Raw genomic sequence first — 21,203 nt, 5'->3', positions numbered from 1 at the left:
TGGTAATGGTAAGTTAAGAAATTAAAACATGAAAACTGATCCATTTAGTTGCTAGTTTAACTAAAAATTTCTATTTCATCTGAAGACATCTACAATCATTCTCTCCACTCTACCCACGTAGTTAACACCTGCAGAAATGGATCCTTTAAATTATTCTTCCTACCTTTCTTTCATTTGAAAGAATTATTTACAAAGCTGCCCCCTGCTGCTCATGCATTCATTGTGACTCTAGTTATTAATAATCAAAGAGTAAAAGGCTTGAATCTTTTCCAAAGGGAATGGTGCTGAAGAACTTTATAATTTCAGGCTTATAGAACCACAGAATCCCTAAAGTGCAGAAGGAGGCTATTCGGCCCATTGAGACTGCACCAACCACAATCCTACCCTATTCCCGTAACCCCTGCTAATCCCCCGACACTAAGGTCAATTTAGCATGGTCAATCAACCTAACCCGCACATCTTTGGACTGTGGGAGGAAACCAGAGCACCCAGAGGAAACCCACGCAAACAAGGGGAGACTGTGCAAACACCAACAGAGGCCGGAATTGAACTCAGTTCCCTGGTGCTGTGAGGCAGCAGTGTTAACCGCTGTGTCACCCAGCTTCTTGATCTCCTGCATATTACTTAGAAAAATATGTATAGTGGAGTGCCATACCTTTGAGGAGACATGCAAATTTTACTGAATTGGACCATAAAACTGATTGCAATTAAAATGGGTGCACAATTATGATGTACCGATCTTATTTACCTGGAAAACATTAGTTTTGCAGTACGATAGATTACCATCATTGTTATTACAAATTATAATTTTATTGAGCTTTTGTGTTTCTTTGAGAGTTGACAATATCAATTTATTGTCGTTAAAATAGAATTTCAACAGTTCTGAAAATAAAGAATTGCCTCCATTGAATACAATGTCCATATTTATTTTTTAATTTGATATTGTAACTATTTTACTTTAATTTCCCATGAATTGTAATCATTGACCATGTTAGTGACAAGGATAATATATTTCACAATAAAAATTGTTTAGACTTTAAAAGTAGCAAAGAATATTCAAAAGTCAAAAAAGTAACATGTTTGCTTGTGTATAAAATACTTTTCATAAACCTTGATGCAATAATGTGATGTATTTCACTTACTTAATGCTACACATGTATTTGTACTGACTAAGTCCATGCAGCAAATTGTAAATAACTGCACCCTCTGAAAGCAGAATGGAAATGTTTACAACAAACGTAAGGACAGTATTTTCTTAGAAATACTACAGGAACAGGTTTGTGATGGGTGGGAACTATTGCAAGCTGCGATTCTTTGGAGAATGTTTGAATTTTAACTTCAATGCAAAACATAGCTCCCAGTTTTATTTTTCTAAATCACTATTCCTTCTGCACTTGTTATAACAGTTCAAAATAATTCAGTCAAAGATCAGAAACAAAGCATGGAGTTGAGGAAACAGAACTGTGCAACAGATTGTTTACTGTCTTGGGGCCTGAGACTCGAGTTTACCTTGGATGACGAGAGAAATTGTGACCTTAGTCAAAAAGAAAGAGGGAAATGGAAGGGTAAGGAAACAAAAGAGAAACAGAACCCTCAAAGAATGTAAAGATAGCAGAAAAGAATGTAAATTAGGAGTTAGGAGGACTAAAAGGGGCCATGAAGTATCCTTGGCAAACAGGATTAAAGATAATTCCAATGTATATAAAGAGCAAGAAGGTAGCTAGGAAAAGGGTAGGTCTGCTCAAGTTCAAAGAAGGGAACTTATGGATGGAGCAGGAGGAAGTGAGTAAGGTCCTTAACAAATACTTTTGTATTGGTATTGACAAAGGAGAAGAACATGGTGAATGGTGAGTTCAGAGAGGGGTATGCTGATATTCTGGAGCATGTTAATATAAAAAAGGTGTTGGCTTTCTAGAAAAGCATTAAGATAGATAGGTCCAAAGGACCTGATGGGATCTATCCCAAAATACCGAGGAAGGAAATTGCTAGGGCCTTATATGAAATCTTTGTATCCTGTTTAGTCACAGGAGAGCTCCCAGAGGTCTGGAGAAAAGCCAATATTGTTCCATTGCTTATGAAGGGCAACAGGGATAGTCTGGGAAATTACAGGCCAGTGAGCCTTGCATCAGCGGTAAGGAAATTATTGGAGAAGATTCTTAGGGTTAGGGTTTACTCGCATTTGGAAAAATATGGACTTATCAGTGATAAGCAACATGGCTTTGTGTGGGGGAGTTTATGTCTCTCAAACTTGATTCTGTTTTTTGAGGAAGTAACAAAGATAATTGATGAGGGTAGGGCATTGGATATTATCTACATGGACTTTAACAGGGCCTTTGGCAATGTTCCTTATGGCAGGCTGATACAGAAGCTGAAGTCACATGGGATCTGCAGTGAGCTCGTAAGATGGTTACGGAATTGGCTTGGTCATAGAAGACAGAGCAGAGTGGTGGAAGGGTGGTTTTCTGACTGGAGGTCTGTGATTACTGGTGTTCTACAGGGATCAGTGGAGGACCACTGGATTTGGAGGAAAGTGTGGGTGGTACTGATTAGTAAGTTTGCAGACAACACAAAGGTTGGGGGATTGGATAGTGAGGAGGAGTGCCAGAAGATACGGCAGGAAATAGATAGGCTGAAGACTTGGGTGGAGAAATGGCAGATGGAATTCAATCCAGACAAATACAAGTGGATGCATTTTGGAAGGTCAATGCAGGAGCGAAGTATACAGTAAATCCTTTTTTATTATTTTATTCATTCATGGGACATGGGCGTCACTGGCTGGCCAGCATTTATTGCCCATCCCTAGTTGTCCAAGGGCAGTTGAAAGTCAGCCACATTGCTGTGGCTCTGGAGTCATATGTAGGTCAGACTAGGTAGGGACAGTACATGGCGGAGGTGATAGTGGATGCCTTGGTGGTTATTTTCCAGACGTCGCTGGATTCCGGGGAAGTGCCGGAAGATTGGAAAACGGCTAATCTTACGCCGTTGTTTAAGAAGGGTGCCAGGCAAAAGGTGGGGAATTATAGGCCGGTTAGTTTAACGTCTGTGGTAGGTAAAATGTTAGAATCCGTCATTAAGGAGGAAATTGCGAGGCATCTTGAAGGGAATTGCTTGATAGAGCAGACGCAACACGGTTTCATTAAAGGGAAGTCGTGCCTGACAAATTTACTGGAGTTCTATGAGGATGTGTCTAGGGCAGTGGATAGAGGAGAGCCGGTGAATGTGGTCTTTCTGGATTTTCAGAAGGCGTTTGACAAGGTACCTCACAAGAGGTTATTGCAGAAGGTCAGGGGACATGGAGTTGGGGGTAGGGTGTTAGCGTGGATAGAGGATTGGTTGTCAAATAGGAGACAGAGAGTGGGGGTCAATGGGTGCTATTCGGATTGGCGGTTGGTGACTAGTGGAGTGCCCCAGGGGTCGGTGCTGGGGCCTCAGCTATTTACCATTTATATAGATGATCTGGAGGAGGGAACCGAGTGTAGGGTGTCAAAATTTGCTGATGACACCAAGATTGGGGGAAAGGCAAATTGTGCGGAGGGTGTGGAGAGTCTGCAGAAGGATCTAGATAGGCTGGGCGAATGGGCCAGGAAATGGCAAATGGAATTTAATGTTGGCAAGTGTGAGGTGGTCCACTTTGGTAGGAAGAATGGTAGGAAGGACTATTACTTACGGGGCGAAAAACTGCAGCAGGCGACGGTGCAGAGGGACCTCAGGGTCCTTGTGCATGAGTCGCAAAAACCCAGCTTGCAGGTGCAGCAGGTGGTCAGGAAGGCGAATGGGATGCTGGCCTTCATAGCGAGGGGGATTGAATATAAAAGTAGGGAGGTCTTGCTGCAGCTGTATAGGGCATTGGTGAGGCCGCAGCTGGAGTACTGTGTGCAGTTTTGGGCGCCGCACCTGCGCAAGGATATTTTGGCCTTGGAGGGAGTGCAGAGGAGGTTTACTAGGCTGATACCGGAGTTGAGGGGGTAGAGCTATGAGGAGAGGCTGAATAAACTAGGCTTGTACTCGTTAGAGTTTAGAAGAATGAGGGGAGATCTCATTGAGATGTATAAGATGATGAATGGGATGGATAGGATAGAGGTGGAGAGACTCTTCCCGCTCAAAAAAGACAGTAGGACTAGGGGGCACAGCCTCAAGATAAAGGGGAGGCGGTTTAGAACGGAGTTGAGGAGGAACTTCTTCACTCAAAGGGTGGTGAATCTCTGGAATTCTGTGCCCATTGAAGTGGTGGAGGCTGCCTCGCTAAATATTTTTAAGAAGCAGGTTGATGGGTTCTTGATAAGAGAGGGGATTAAGGGTTATGGGGAGAGGGCGGGAAAGTGGAACTGAGCCACGACAGATCAGCCATGATCTTATTGAATGGTGGGGCAGGCTCAAAGGGCTAGATGGCCTACTCCTGCTCCTATTTCTTATGTTCTTATGTTCTTATTTCCACACCTAAAGGACATTAGTGAACCAGGTGGTATTTTCCGACAATCGGTCATGATTTCATGGTCGTCAGTAGATTTTTAAATCCAGATTTTTTTTATATTGAATTCAATTCTACCAGCTGCCTGGGTGGGATTTAAACCCGGACCCCAGAGCGTTAGCTGAGTTTCTGGATTAATGGTCTTGCAATAATACCAGAAGGCCACCGCCTCTTCATACGGCAGAAGTTTTAGAATCATTAACGTACAGAGAGACCTAGGCGTACAGGTCCACAGTTCCCTGAAATTGGCAACACAAGTGGATAAGATAGTCAAGAAGGCAGATAGCATGCTTGCCTTCATCGGCCAGAGCATGGGGTATAAAAATTGACAAATCATGTTGCAGCTGTATAGAGCTTTAGTTTGGCCACCTTTAGAATACTGTGTGCAGTTCTGGTCGCCACACTATGGGATGGATGCGAAGGCTTTGGCGAGGGCACAGAAAAGGTTTACCAGGATATTGTCTGGTTTGGAGAGAATAGCTATGAGGAGAGATTGGACAAATTTGGTTTGTTTTCACTTGAATGTTGGAGGGTAAGGGGCAACCTGAAAGGAGTTTACAAAATTATGAGAGGCGTGGATAATCTGAGTCTCTTTCTGTCTGAAGTACTGGATTTACTCATTAGATCATGACTGATTCCAGCATAAAGAATGAATTATCAAAACTTCTAACTAAAAATGTATTCTTCATGATGTGAAAGAAAGCATCTTTCACAACCTCAATGTCCCAAAGCCCTTCACAGCTAATGAAGTGAGTGGTAATGACATTCTCAGATTAAAAGGTAAACTAGTTTGGATTGAGATGAGGAGGAATTTCTTATTTTCACTACCCCAGAGGACTTGAGACTGTTATTGAGCATTCTCTCCCTAACAGAACTGTTGGTGTACCTACACTATATGGTCTGTAGTGCCTTAAAAAGGCAGCTCACCACCACCTTCTCAAGGACAATTAGGGATGTCCATATCCCAAGAATGAGTAACAAACAAATTTAAGGCAGAGATTGATAGAATTCTCTCCATTGAAGATATCAAGGCATATGGTGCAATGTGGGAAAGCAGTGTTGAGGTAGAAGAGGGGCTGAATGTCCTTCCCCCTAATTTCTATCTTCAATGAGCCCCTCTCTGTGCCACAGATGACTCTGAAGCACTTTTGAAGTGTAGTCACTGTTGAAAGTAGGAAATGTGGCAACCAATTTCTTCACAACAAGTTCCCATAGACTTGATAATGAGCAGATAACTTCTCTGTTCTTCTTCAAAACAGTGCCACAAGATCTTTTGTTTGCACCCTAGCATTCAGCCAGGGCCTCAGTTTAATCTGTCGTCTGAAAGTCACAACTCCAACAGTGTCAGCCTAGATTTTGTGCTCAAGTATCTGGAGTAAGACTGGGACCCAAAACCTTGCGACTCAGAGGTGACAGTGCTACCAGCTGAACCACAGCTGGCACTATAGCCTTTGAAACATCTGCTTCGAGTGATATTGGCCTGTACTATCAGGCCTTCCAAGAAAAGATTTATTTTTAAGTTAATTTTCTCTCCTTAAAACAGGAATATCAGCTTTATTTGCTGTAAAGGTTTTTAAAGCTTGGATGGCAGAAAAAGATGCAAATGCTGTTACCTCATCCCTCAGAAAATCCAACTTGGACAAGAGGCTGTTGGTGAGTATATCTGAGCCAAGCATTGTACAACTGCAAACTACATGCCTTAATATAAAAGGTCAGGTTGACATTAAATCCTGCAAACTTTAGGTGTTTTATTTGGTAGGGGAAAGAAAGTGAAAGTAAGAGATTACAACTACAGGAAAAATTAACGCATACGTGCAATACCACCAAAAACACATGGATACTAATATACCTTTATGTAGGTTATTGTTAAATGTTCAGTTTTAATTATGTAGTTGCATCTACATCTGAGAAAAATTTACAAGTACCTCAAAGCACCAGGCACCTGAGTTCAATTCCAAACTTGGGTTACTGTCTGTGTGGAGTCTGCACATTCTCTCCATGTCTGTGTGGGTTTCCTCTGAGTGCTCTGGTTTCCTCCCACACTCCAAAGATGTACAGTTTAGGTAGATTGTCCATGCTAAGTTGCACCTTAGCATCCCAAGATGTGTAGGTTAGGGGAATTAGCGTAAATATGCAGGGTTATGGAGGTGGGCCTGGGTAAGATGCTCTGTTGGAGAGCAGGTGCAGACTCGATGGGACGAATGATCTCCAACTACACTTTAGGGATTCTGTGAAAATGCAAGTCATAAGAAATAGGAGCAGGAGTAGGCCATCTAGCCCTTCGAGCCTGCTCCGCCATTCATTAAGGTCATGGCTGATCTGAAGTGGATCAGTTCCACTTTCCTGCTTTCTCCCCATAACCTTTAATTCCCTTTTCTGTCAAAAACCTATCTACCTGTGACTTAAATATATTTAGCAAGGTAGCCTCCACCACTTCAACGGGCAGAGAATTCCAGAGATTCACCACCCTTTGAATGAAGAAGTTCTTCCTCAACTCTGATCTAAACTGCCCCCACCTTATCTTGAGGCTGTGCCCTCTAGTCCTGCTATCCTTTCTAAGTGGGAAAAATCTCTCTAACTCTACCCTATCCATCCCTTTCATTATCTTATACGTCTCTATAAGATCCCCCCTCATCCTTCTAAACTCCAACAAGTACAGACCCAGTCTATTTAGTCTCTCTTCATAGTCCAACCCCCTCATCTCCGGTCAATAGGTATTTTCAATAATTTGATCTGGGATGATGCTTAATCCAAATCAAATAATTATGATTTATAAAATTATTCATGTCCCAATCTATTGAATGAAGAACCCATGTTTTAAAAAAAAATCAATGATAGAAAAAAATTAAGAGATTGATTTCAAATTCAAAAATAGCCGAAGTCTGCTGTAATTCCCTATCAGAAGTGGAAATCTCTAAACTAATCTGAAAGAGATAATTAAAATAAGGTTGTTTGCTCCTTATTGGCACAGCTTGCTGAGGCAGTGAAGTAGCTGAGCCATTGATAATCGAAGATCCCAAGTTCAGGTCAAGGTACTTGCTCAGTAAGTGATGTTCATTCAGTGTAATTTGCTTCTAGGAAGGGGGAGATGATAAGAACAAGTTCCAATAACCTCCTGAAACTTTAGTTTGTTATTCACATGCAAGTTATTAGTCCAATTGATATTTTACAAGAACTGAGTCTGAAAATATATATAGCTTGGGGTTTATATGATTGAATTATCAGGTGTGGATTAGTGTAAATCCCAATTTGAGCCATGAACACTGGGTGTTTTCATTACACAGTGAACAGTTTTACAATTAATTACTATTTTGTTTTTCACAGGAACTCTTCCCAGCAAATAAACAAAACTTTGAACATTTTGCCACGTACTTCACTAATGCGGGTCTGAAAGAGCTCTCCGACTTTCTCCGAGTCCAGCAGTCTCTGGGAACTCGCAAAGAACTGCAAAAGGAACTTAAAGAGAAACTGTCTCAGGAATGCCCCATAAGAGAGGTCTGTGATTTATGAGGTGGCATATTGGCAGTAAATACTATCAAAGGGTCACAAAAACAAGTCTATAAATCTAATAAAATAAATGTATTTTATAACAAAAATTACCATTATTGAAAACACCGTAAGCTAAGATAGAGACAGTATTTTATTTGCGATCAGGTGGAAGGTAGATCGGAGCAGACAGGGGAGTGTGTAAGTTTTAGGGGTTTTGAAGTACAAAATTGTTTTACTTCAAATATCGAAGTTCTGGATTATAAATTTTGAATAATGGGGTTTTCAGTTTGTGTAAGACTTAAAAAGGTACAAATAATTATATATCAGTTTCGTACAATTTCTTAAAGATGTTTAATCCCTCATGGTTCTCTCATGTCTTGAGTGCTGAAGTATAGATGATGCCTTTCTTCTTTTGTTTGTGAAGTGATTTTACATTCAACTGTGTCTCAGAAGAATTCTACAAAATATACTTTGTATGGCTGAAAATTCATGTAATTGAAGATTTTTGTGGGGTGGGGGCGGAGGAGGAAGAGGAGGAGGATGCATGGATGCAGTTTGATGTGGATTTCATTACTACCAGGATGTACCAGTTGGTAATCTTTGACTTTAATCCTGCTGTGATTTTCTGGGAAGGGGGAGACCACCTTAAAATCTCCTGAGTACTGAAGAGATTTTGGAATCCCACATACATTAGCTGGCAGCCTGGTGTGCATTTCTTGCCAAAGGAAACTGAGTTCCTCTGAGAGCCGGGATATGGGCACTGTCCAACGGGTGAGTGGACATTCTTCTTTCCAATGCCAGAGTCTCCGATGCAAAGCCAGACCCAACATATCTTCAACTGTCAGAGTTGCATTGTTGGCCGTGTAGCATCTTTTGCCCCTTAAAAGAAAGGGAATGATGAGAAACCAGCAACTGTGTACTGGAGTTTTGCATTGATTTACTGCAAAGTATTAAAAAGGGAGATCCACAATATCTGGTGAAAGTAGATAATCACCCTTTTGCTGAAATGTTACTGTGATTGCTTCCTAATGACCAAATAAGCTTAATCAATAGATACGGAATTAATTGGTCACAGTTGGGATGATGACAAAACAATTGCAGATGGCTTCAGAATCTCGCAGATAGGAAGGGATGAATAACCTGGTGACATTTGAAATAAATATGAAAGTGGCAACTTAATTGGGCACAGTTGTGTTGCCCACTTGCTGTCCAAGACTAGCATAAGAATATGATTTGAGAGAGTAATTGGCATCGAAAAGCATTCTGCGCCACATAATCACACTTTTGGGGATGGGGGAAAGATGAGGAAAGAAAAATAAAGTGGTTACTTCCTAGCGAGTATCGTTTCATACAAACTTGTTGTCTTCAGATAGTCCTGTATGTCAAGGAAGAGATGAAGAGAAACGATTTGCCAGAACAGGCTGTGATTGGACTACTGTGGACTTGTGTCATGAATGCTGTTGAATGGAACAAGAAAGAGGAACTGGTCACAGAACAAGCTCTGAAACATCTAAAGGTATGAATTTCAAAGAAGGATCCTCTGTGTAATTACTCATTTGGGTGCAGGAAGGTGAGTTGGTAGATTCTCTTGGAATTTTTGATCCTTAATGAACTGTGGTAATGCAGTAATTACATTTTTCTGGCAGCTTCATTTCTAGATTAATTAGGCATGAGACTTTAAGTACACATAAGCTACTCAAAGGAATCATTTACGGGCACTTGATAGCTCATGTTTATGAACCTTTCATCTACTGAACTATGTCTAAAAGCATTAAACTTCAGAGTGTAAAAAAATCACACATCTTACACTCCACTTCTCTAGCATATAACTTTACGATCTTTACATGTTCTGAAAATTAATAAGTCAAAAAAAGCACAGAGTGGTATCAGTACATGTAGTATTTCTACTGACAGTAGTCTAACGACACTAGAACTGAAACATTTTAAGCCTTGCCAGTTTCAAAGAACAAATGTTAGATTAAATGTTCACTGGTTAATTAACATCACCATAAATTTACAATCTATTTTCTTTGTGCCTATTGTATTAAAACAAGCTTGTTGATACTCACTGAATTATAATCAAACTTACACCAGCATGTTGTGTATGGATGCATGAACAATAGCCTGCTACCAATTCTAACAGGTTATATTTTATATCTGGTACTGCAATTGTTTAGGTTGCTGAATTTTAGGCCCGCATTCATGTGGGTGTGTAAAATGACAGTGGCATGTAATTAGTGTTAGACTAAAATCAAACATCTTTATTTGCTACGTGGTTAATTGTGTGAAATTTATAGGCTGGGGAGAAGGTCAATCGGAGTGAACTCTTGGGTTCAAAGCAGGTTAACACTAAGGATTGGAGCTCTTGCTCGCTTCAAACAACTAGGGAGCAAATTGATCTCTATCAGACCATTCTGAATAGTACCTCAGCCTTCAAAACTGACTAAGGCAAAATACTGCAGATGCTGGAATCTGAAATAAAAACAGACAATGCTGGAAAATCTCAGCATTCTGCCACCAAGTAGCATTGAAGAAAAAAATATACTCCAATCTATCATTTGTAATTCAGAACATTTGAGAGGGAAATAGAATTTTTCAGTAACAATTGATAGTGGAGGCAAATAGCTACAGAGTTATTTGACAACTGCAGACAGCTAAATACATTTGTAATTATTTTCAGCAATATGCACCACTCCTTGCCGTATTCTGTACCCAAGGTCCGTCAGAGTTGACCCTACTCCAGAAGATTCAGGAATATTGCTATGACAATATCCACTTCATGAAGGCTTTCCAGAAGATCATTGTGCTTTTTTACAAAGGTATGTTTTGAATAACATGTAAAATTAAAGCACATGGGATTGGGGGTAGTGTATTAACGTACATAGAAAACAGGTTGGCAGAGAGGAGGCAAAGGGTCTTTTTCCAAATGGCCGGCAGTGACCAGTGGGATGCCACAGGGATCAGTGCTGGGACCCCAGTTATTCACTGTATATATTAATGATTTCGATGAGGGGACTAAATGTAATATCTCCAAATTCACAGATGTGACAAAGCTGGGTAGGAGGGTGAGCTGTGAGGAGGATGCAGAGATATTTCAATGTGATTCGGCCAATTTGAGTGAGTTGGCAAAGGATTGGTGAATGCAGTATAATTTGGTCAAATATGAGGTTATCCACTTTGGTAGCAAAAGCAGAAAGGCAGATTATTATCTGAATGGCCATAAATTAGAAGGGAATGTGCAATGAGACTTGGGTGTGCTCATACACCAGTCACTGATGGTAAGTATGCAGGTAGAGCAGGCAGTAAAAAAAAAGGCAAATAGTATGTGTTGGCTTTCATTGTGAGAGGATTCAAGTACAGGAAGAGGGATGTCTTGCTGCAGTTATACAAGGCCTTGTTGAGGTCACTCCTGGAATATTGTGCGCAGTTTTGGTCTCCTTATCTGAGGAAGGATGTTCTTGCTCAAGAGAGAGTGCAGAGAATTTTTACCAGACTGATTCCTGGGATGGCGGGACTGTTGTATGAGGAGAGATTGAATCGGTTAGGATTGTGTTTGCTAAGTTCAGAAGAATGAGGGAAATCTCATAAAATTCTAGCAGGATCAGGCAGGGTAGATACAAGGAGGATGTTCCCGATGGTGGGGTGTGTTCAGAATCAGGGGTCACAGTCTGAGGGTACAGGGTAGACCATTTAGGACAAATGAGAAATTTCTTCACCCACAGAGTTGTCAGACTGTGGAATTCACTACCACAGGAAATAGTTCAGGCCAAAATATTAGATGTTTAGAAGAAGCAGTTAAATATAACTCTCGAGGTGAAGGGAATCAAAGGATATATTGGAGAGGAGGAGGGGAGTAAGGCTTTTGAGTTGGTTGATCAGCCATGATCATAATGAATGGTGGACTAGGTTCAAAGGGCCTAATGACCTTCTCCTGCTCCTATTTTCTATGTTTCTATGAATTGGTAGGTGTTCTTCTAGGAACAATCTGTTAATTTATACCTAACAGCTGCAAATTAGATACTTGTCTGTAATAATCATGCATCTTAGGATCATGTTAGTTCACACTCAATCTTGGCTTGCATACTGTATGAACATATGACCTTTACACATGGGAAGTTCTTACCAAGAAATAGAGTTCAGGACAACACCAAAATAGTGATCAGAAAGGCAAGGCAATCAGGAGTGATTAGGTTAGTCAAAACTTGGATTTTAAAATCATATAGGAGGAAGGAAAAATCAAGGAAGATGAGCAGCTCCCTGGTCCTTAGTTGTGGAAAAGAAAGAATTGGTGGAAAAGCCTGTGTGTGAAAGAGATTTAAATTTTATATATAGGTATCTGGATTATACAGAGGTAAAAATTGTTTGTGGGTGAAAACAAGTGTTTGGCATAAAAAAGAAAAGTAAGCTGCATGGAGGCAGATGTAGCAATGAAAAGAACGGGCAAGTCCCATTCAAGGTCAAAGAAGATGAAAAGGCAAGAATTTTGACAGATAAAGGTGGAGCCATCAAAGGTGTTGACTTCAATTAGCTGTACCAGAAAAATAAAGAAGCTATACCTTTTGAAGAATTGGAAGAATTTTCACTTGTATGGGTATTATTTTCATATACCATATATGAAATATATGCTGTTTAATTTTTCAGCAATATATTTCTTGAGCTATACAATCAGTATTAATCCCACACCACAGGATTCAGGAGTATATGTGTGACAGTATTCACATGAATCTAGTTTAATTTCTACTTAATTTATATACCCACAATCACAATCTCAGGACATCCCAAGCCAAATTAAATATTTATTGAAGTATATCACTGGTGCGCTGTAAGGAAAGCAAGAAAAGAACATTTTAGTACCAATTGCAAAACAGTGAAGATCAACTTGTCAGCATTCCACCATTGCACTGAGTGAACTCTGGACGTTGTCAGCATTGGAGTGAGATTTGAAGTAATAAATAGTGAGTGAGATAGGTTGGATAAAGAGCATAAGAGGTTAATGATATGGAGGAACAGAATGGGAGGGAGCAAAGGGGCATTGGTAATCACCACTATAATGGAACATTAAATTATAATGAGATCCTGAAAAATCTTTTAAGAAGACATCAGATAATCATGAACATACCACTAATAGGGAGAGTGTTGTTGTAACTTGTGCTGGACCTGCTGTGTATGAGGGATGGTGCCAAGATGTTATCTTGTCAAATAAATCATGCCGTTAAGTACATTGAGTCAAAAATCTTGCATAATTCACTGAGGCTGAGAGAAAACTTGTGAATCTTGGGAAACATGTTTGTGTTTGAATCTCTCCAAATTTTCTTCCAGCTTGCCTTCCCTTATCTCAGTCTGCTCTGGGATGCCACCATATAGATGACATAATCCCTTGCCTCTACTTCACCAAATAGCCATTTTAAAAATGTAATCCTAGATCCTTTCATTCTCAAGCATCATTCTCAACTGATGTTTACAAATGTTTTCTTGCAGCAAGGCTGCTGAATAGCAACCATAAATATTTAATTTCTACCAGACCCAGAAAAGATTGCTATAACACCTTTTTTTCTGAATGAGTGCTACATATGTCCCAGTTCCCCTGAAGATGTTGCACTTTGCATTTCTAAAATACAGTTGTGTGTAGTCTATAACTGTCAGCAGCACTGAAATGAAAGGTTGCCCCTTTTTAAATATGCTATGTTTTATTTGGAGTGGTGGTTGTTTACAGTTTATCAGTATATAATGCAGCTCAATTATTTTCATTGTTAGGAGAATAAAACCCCTACTGTGCAGCATTTACACTGACTTTCTGAAAGAGCATTTTGCCCAGGCCCCACACTGTCCCTGTAACCCCACACATTTACTATAGCTAATCCATGTACCCTACACATCTTTGGACACTAAAGAACAATTTAGCATGGCCAATGCACCTAACCTGTGGTGTGGAATAGACTGCCTACTGTGATAGTGGAGTCGGACACTTTAGCAACTTTCAAGTGGTTATAGGATAGGCACATGGAGCACAAAGGAATGATAGGGAGGGGATAGCTTGATCTCAGGATTGGACATAGCTCGGCACAACATTGAGGGCCGAAGGGCCTGTACTGTGTTGTAATGTTCTATGTTCTATTTTTGTACTGTGGGTGGAAACCAGAACACGGGGGACAATGTGCAAACTCCACACAGCCACCCAATCCTGAATCAAACCCAGGTCCCTCACGCTGCGAGGCAGCAGTGATAACCACTGGGTTGCTATGTCACCATGTTGTTAAATTTGTGCTGATCTTTTAATGCAGTATGTATCTTTTCAAACCACATAGATTGAGCAAGTTTTTAAAGTTGTTTCATGTGATGAGTGATGCAGCATTTATTGCCCATCCCTAATATCTTTCGAGAAGATGGTGGTGAGCTGCCTTCATGAGTTGCTGGACCCCTTGTAGTGTAGGTACACCCACAGTGCTGTTAGGAAGGAGGTTTCATGATTTTGAGCAAGTGACAGTAGTAGGAGCAAATATATAGTTCCAATGGATGAAGTGAATGTTTGAGGCAGTAAATGGGTGTGTCCATTAAACAAGCTCCTTTGCACTGGGCAGCGTTGAATTTCTTTTGAGTGTTGTTGGAACTGCACACATCCAGCCAAATGGAGAGCGTCCCATCTCACTCAACTTGTCCCTTGCAGATGGCTGCCAAGCATTTGGGAGCCAGGAGCTGAGTTACTTGCTGCAGATTTCCCAGCATCTGACCTGGTCTTGAAACTAATACGTTTATATGACTGGTCCAGTTAAGTTTCTGGTCAGTTGTAATCCCCAGGATGTTATTATTGGGGGATTCATCAATGGCGATGTTGTTGAGAGAAATAAAAAAGTAATGAAGGTGATGGCACATCACTGCAGAGTACTGATGTAATAACCGACTGGCAGAGTGATCAGACATGGCCCCATCCCTGATATTTTCCTCCACATATCAAGTTCTAAGTTGGACTGATTGCTGAACTGTCAGTAGATGGTGAGGAACAGAGACTTGGTACTTTCTTACAGAAAAGCAGCCAAAATTGGAGGACGTTAATGCAATCTGTTCTCAATGCTTCTGTTGGAGATTTGGGAGTAATTGCTCTCCCAATTTTCATTCTTGAAGGAAAGTAACTAAAATTTAGCAGATTTAGTGCTTCAAGGCAATTTTGTTACTCTGTGGAGTTGCTTGAATAATGTTGTAGTCGATTTATAGTAGCTCCTGCACAATATAATCTCATCTGTAAGCAACAACACCAATATGTGTGGAGATACTGAAATTGGTAAAACCTTCAGATACTTATACAAATAACAGGCATCAGAGCACCTTTATCTTGTGCCAACTTTTCAGAAGTTGGTACAAGAAGAGGAACATTTTTATTAAAACTTTTCCATGGTTGTATGCTACAGAAATTTGATTCTAAGGGCACAGTTCATTCCTGGAATGTGTCCTGCCTAAGTATGTCACACTTAGCTGCTATTTATTCAGGGACTAGATAGTTACTGTCAATTAGTATTCAGCAACATTAAGGATTCTATTTTTGTGTCGATATAGATCCTTCTGATACCTCTTACTGATGTCATATATTTAAGTAATTGCACAACTGCTGTAAGAGATCACATGGTTTGTTGGTGATGTCATTAAGGTGTTGCACAGGCTGTTGATTTCATTTCAGTTTGTCCTCTGTACAGGTAACAGCTTCTAGAATAAACTTGTTGTTAGTTTGAATCTACATGTGCAAACCATACCTTATCTTTGTTTAAAACCCACAGCCCCCAACATAGTTGGGATATTATAGATGTTTGCTCAATTATCACAAATGCTGAGGATGTAGGCAGGATTGTGCTTGTGAATTTGTCCTAATGGGCAAAGGATATTTTACACTAAAAGATTATTTTCTCCACTTAATATTTTTGATTCTCCCTCAAGCTGCACACCATCCCACCTTAGAGGATGATTTTCTATTTTGTCTCTGCCAGTGCCATTTTGAAAATGGGGACTAAAAATGCATATGTTCTCTTGATTTTTCTGTGTCTTGAGCAGTTTATATGCTGTTGAAAATCCTTGCACGTAGCCACTGTACTTTGTGCTGTTTAGTTGTTTTAATTTCAACAAGATTAACACCTAGATGGTAGTCTCAGTAGAGAGACATTGTGATGGTTGCAGTATAACAGCTGCAACCAACTTGGCACCCCATGATCTAAAAATGTATTCTGGAATTCATCCAAACACTCTACTCATTAGCATGAGTTCAATTGTTTTTAGCAGTATTATACTGCAGGTTGAGGTGACTCCATAAACTGAGATTTTCTGTTTCCTTTAAACCCTGACCAACATTGTTCATATGCATTACTGCTTAAGTTTCAGAAAAAGCTAAAAGAGCCCATTTCATGGATTTGAAGCAGCCATTGTAACTAAGATTTAAGTTGTTAGATTAATTGCTCTAGTAAAACGATCAAGGTTAGTACTGGTCAAGTACAGAATTAACCAGTACTATTATAGCCATGCAGTACCATAGCCCTGTCTCTGACATTTGATCCTGTTGACTAGGTCCCAATGCTTAGTCAGCCTAGCAAAATTAGTCCTTTTATTTGGCAGTGTGAGGGAGATTTATGACAAGAACATCTGTTTGAGTTATTGCACTTAGTGGAACAGTTCAACACTCCGCTGAGTCAATAGTCTTTAAATATCACTGAGCATCTGCGTCAGCCCATTAGGAAGATATGATCAGCCTAGCATAAAATGTGTAGTCTGAATTCAGTAGCCATGGTAAAGGGAGAATGGCACCATTTTATTTTGCTCAAAATTATGTGCATTTTGTTAGATTAAAAGAATGTTGATGTTCTGTTAACTGCTCTGAATTGCAGCTGATGTTCTGAGTGAAGAAGCCATCCTAAAATGGTACAGGGAAGCACATGTGGCCAAAGGCAAAAGCATCTTTCTTGAGCAGATGAAGAAATTTGTCGAGTGGCTACAAAATGCTGAAGAAGGTATTATTTGACAAAATATTTTTATTTGTGTATTTACAATGTGAGGCCATATAGTATTTCTCTGCCAAATGCCAGATACTTGGCAAACATATTTGTTGAAATAAGAGGAATTACTTATGTTTTAATCTCAGTTAAATAGTCAGTGTATTATCATTTTCCTTGAGTGAGAACGTACTAGAGCCATGAAAATTGAAGATGTGCCTGATTCTTCTATCTGCATTCTCATTAGTGTGATTGCACACAGGAATCAGTCTCTCAGTTTGATGCTTGAAAATATGAAAAGAATGCAAAATACCGCATGAATAGAATACCTATAAGTATTCTGTTAGAATGAGTTGGGTTGTACAGCAATTGGCATCTTCTCAGAAAATAGCGGATCTCATTTGATCCCTACATATTTTTCTTTCTCTCAGCTTGCTACAGTCTGCTTTCAACAATGTATTTATGTTTGTGGCACTTCCCAATCTCTCTACTCTCTTTGAGTGGCACACCATCAACTGTGAACACACAGCCAACCTACCCGAATCTTTGTTGTTATACTCCAGAAAGCTACTTGGTGACAGACAGACTGGAGCCTGTCTTCACGCACTTTTATAAGCTTTTATTTATCATTACGTATTACAAACATATACCTACTCACTCAACTACTGTGGTTTCTGCTTTTGTCTATTTACTGGGACACTAGTCATTCCCAGTTGATGACTATCCCCTGCATACAGTTGAATACAATTAATATAAATTTATAAATTCTCCTCTCAAATAAAAATTAAAGTTTATATCTACAACCAAAATTTCAAAAATTAAATCAAAAGTTTCTATATTATGTTCTGAATGGTCTTTCTATCTTGGACTCCAGGTGTGATATTTCGTTAGTAGGCAGGCAGTAGACATATACTGATATCTGCTAACTGTACTAGTATGACTTCTAAACAGGTTACACAGTAGATATTCAAGACCAGAGAATGCTGGAAAATCTCAACTGGTCTGGTAGCATCTGTAGGGAGAGAAAACAGTTAATGTTTGGTTCTTCATCAGAACTCGGGGTAGGCATGTTGCTCCTAGGATTGGTGTTCCACACTCTCTCTCTCTCTCTCTCTCTCTCTCTCTCTCTCTCAAGTCTGATCCATGACTGACTGATATCAGTGGTAAATCAAGATCTATACCATACGTCAGTAGAAAACCACTCAGTTCCTGACCTCATTACAGCCTTGATTGAAATGTGGACCAAAGAACTGAACTCCAGAAAATGGTACAAATGACTGCCCTTGACATCAAGGCTGTACTTATTCAGTGTGGCATCAAGGAGCCATGCTAACGCTGGAATCGGAGGGGGAGTACTCCCCGCTAGTTGAATTCATACTTGGCACAAGGGAAGATGGTTGTGGTTGTTCGAGCTCAGGCATTTCAGCTCCAGGGCATCACCAAAGGAGTTCCTCAGGGTAGTGTTCTAGGCCTGACCATCTTCAGCAATGACTTTCCTTCCATCATAAGGGATGTTTGCTGCTGACAGCACAATGTTCAGCATTATCCCCTGACTCCATAGACACTGAAGTAGTCCATGTACAAATGCAACAATGTCTGTAATATGTAACCATAAATAAAAGCTTATAAAAGTGTGTGAAGACAGGCTCCAGTCTATCTGTCACCAACTAGCTTTCTGGAGTATAACAACAGAGATTCGGGTAGTTTGGCTGTGTGTTCACAGTTGATGGTGTGCCACTCAGAGAGAGTAGGGAGATTGGAATGTGCCACAAACGTAAATCTAGGCTTGGCTGACAACATTCACACCACAGAAGTGTCAGGCAATAACTATCTCCAACAAGAGAGTTTCTCATCATTGCCCCATGACATTCACTTGCATTACCATCACTGAATTTCCCACTATCAACATCCTCGGAATTACCATTGACCAGAAACTGAACTGGCCATATAAATACTGTGGCCAAAAGAGATTAGATGCTGAGAGTTGTGCAGTGAGGAACTCGCCCCCTGATTCCTCAAAGTATATAATTTTCAAATCACAAGTCAGGAATGTGATTGAATACTTTTTCATGCAGTTCTGTTAACACTCAAGAAGCTCAACACCATCCAGGACAAAGCAGCCCACTTGAGTGGCACCCCATCCACAAACATTTAGTCTTCCACCACCAAGTAGCAGCAGCATGTACCATTTACAAGATGCACTGCAGGAGCTCACTAAGGCTCTTTAAACAGCATTTTTCAGACCCATGACCACTACTTTTAAAGAACAAGAGCAGCAGACACATGGGAATGCCGCCACCTGGAAGTCCCCCTTCAAGTCACTTACCATCCAGACTTGAAAATATATCACCATTGATTCACTGTCGCTGGGTCAAAATCCTGGAACCATCTCCCTAACAGCACTGTGTGTGTAAACTACACTGCATGGAGTGCAGTGGTTCAAGAAGGCAGCTCATCCCCTTGAAAGCAATTAGGAATAGGCAATAAATGCTGGCCTAGCCAGCAAAGCCCAATCTTGCAAGTGAATAAAAAAAAAACACTATCAGAAGTGTGAGTGGATGCCTAGCATTTAAAAAAGGAACTGAGATAGGAAGTAGAGGGGAAACACAGGGACACAACACAGCACACATGCACATACCATAAATAGGTGAAGAAGATATAGTAAAATAGGTAAAAATATAAGCAGGAAAACTTGGCAAATTGAAGCTAGCTTCAGCTAACTAAACTTAACTTAAATTTAACTAAACTTAAATGGATTTTGTTTAGTAATTTGGTCTATTCTCCTCCCTTGCTGTTATTTTTAAATTAAATTTAAAGGACAACATTCTTAAATTCAAACTATCCATTAATTTGTAATCTATTTATAATAACTTATAATTTTAGAACTAAATTCCCAAGTTGCAATATGCTTAATTCAAATTAATTTAGTCATTTAATTATTATTGATTATTAACAGCAATAGTCTGTATTTTGTTAAAATACATGACTGGGAGAAAACATTTAGAAGAGAATAGAAGGTACAAGAAACCAGAAATAGAATTATGCATGACAATTGCATATAAACTGCATCTACTGAATATTATTAAAGCACGCAAAATGCACACAGCTTTTCATAAATATAACTGCAAAATCTGATGATGTCTGATAAAACATGAATTTAAGTAGTATCATTAAAATGCCAAAGAAGAAAGAAAAACAACAGAACAAGTATTGAAGATTTTCATTGAGTTCAGAAGTATTGATACATTTCAAATATTGATTGTACACATTATGCAAACATCAGTTAAACAATAGCTGAAGTGATTTGTCCTTTTTCTCAATGTTAATGAAGGATGTAGCACTTAACAAATGTATGGCTTTTATTTTCTTTCTAGAATCTGAATCAGGAGAAGGTGAAGATGATTAGCAACAGCTTGACCAAGTACAGCGTGTAGTTTGCAAGGGCCTGTTCCCTTACCTGTATGGTTGCAGTAGAAGAGATTATGATTCCAAATCAAATGGAAACTATAGGATAATCTTCCTTTTGTGTAGAGAACGAATGTGAAATAACTGAGTTCTGAAGCATTGCTTATATTTTGGAATTCAGCTCTTGGGGTTATAACTATTTAGTAAAGCTATTGAAACGGAAGCCATGTAGCCTAAAATGAAATAACTATGGTCTCCTTTTATTGCCATTTTTTTCAGATTCTGTGAACATTTCACATTGTTTTGTCAATCTTTGTAGTCCAATAACAGTTTGTGGAAATGTAATTTGAAGCCAGGGATTTTTTGAATAAATCTTTTTTGTACTTTAAATAAACTGTATGTTGGGAAACCTTTTCACTTTCTTGTACATCGTGACACGTTCCTTGCCTTTTCCATGTATTGTTCTGAAAAACAATTCTATTTTTGAAGACAATTGTTTATCCAAACATTTAAGAACTACAGTTTAACAAGACAGGGTAGCTCAATTAAATGTTGACAATCCTTCGCATTTGTACTTTGGCAGCCTTGCCAAGGAGAGTTCAGAGGGCATCATGCCAGGACAATAAACAAAATTGTACACCATCTAAAAACTGAGTGTGATATAATGCAGCTAAAGTAGTGTGGAAAGTGTGCCAGTGACACATGGATATTAAAAGTAGATGATCTACCAAGTGAGTTTTAAAATGCTCTGTGCGTGGAAGTTATTCAGATAATCCCAGAACAAAGACTTCAGATGACAAGTAAATATGGAACGGGTCACTACACTGGCCTGAATTTTATTGTCAGTGATAAAGTGGTAGTGTTTGCCACTGACC

General features: G+C 39.6%; 1 protein-coding gene across 1 annotated transcript in view; it reads left to right on the top strand.

The window, feature by feature from the left end:
* Window positions 1-20,745, top strand: part of bzw2 (basic leucine zipper and W2 domains 2) — a 62,801-nt gene extending 42,056 nt beyond the window's left edge. The window contains exons 7-12 of the mRNA XM_080207305.1: window positions 6,012-6,121; window positions 7,793-7,963; window positions 9,327-9,473; window positions 10,638-10,776; window positions 16,819-16,941; window positions 20,298-20,745. Of these exons, the coding sequence (XP_080063431.1) occupies window positions 6,012-6,121; window positions 7,793-7,963; window positions 9,327-9,473; window positions 10,638-10,776; window positions 16,819-16,941; window positions 20,298-20,329 (722 nt within the window). The 3' untranslated portion in view covers window positions 20,330-20,745. The remainder of the gene's footprint in view (window positions 1-6,011; window positions 6,122-7,792; window positions 7,964-9,326; window positions 9,474-10,637; window positions 10,777-16,818; window positions 16,942-20,297) is intronic.
* The last annotated feature ends 458 nt before the right edge of the window (window positions 20,746-21,203 follow it).

Source organism: Carcharhinus amblyrhynchos, chromosome 2 (assembly GCF_965287045.1).
Source record: "Carcharhinus amblyrhynchos chromosome 2, sCarAmb.v2.hapA, whole genome shotgun sequence".
Classification (NCBI taxonomy): domain Eukaryota; kingdom Metazoa; phylum Chordata; class Chondrichthyes; order Carcharhiniformes; family Carcharhinidae; genus Carcharhinus; species Carcharhinus amblyrhynchos.
The sequence above is the reverse complement of the archived record's forward strand: the minus strand, read 5'-3'. Positions and strand labels throughout refer to the sequence as shown.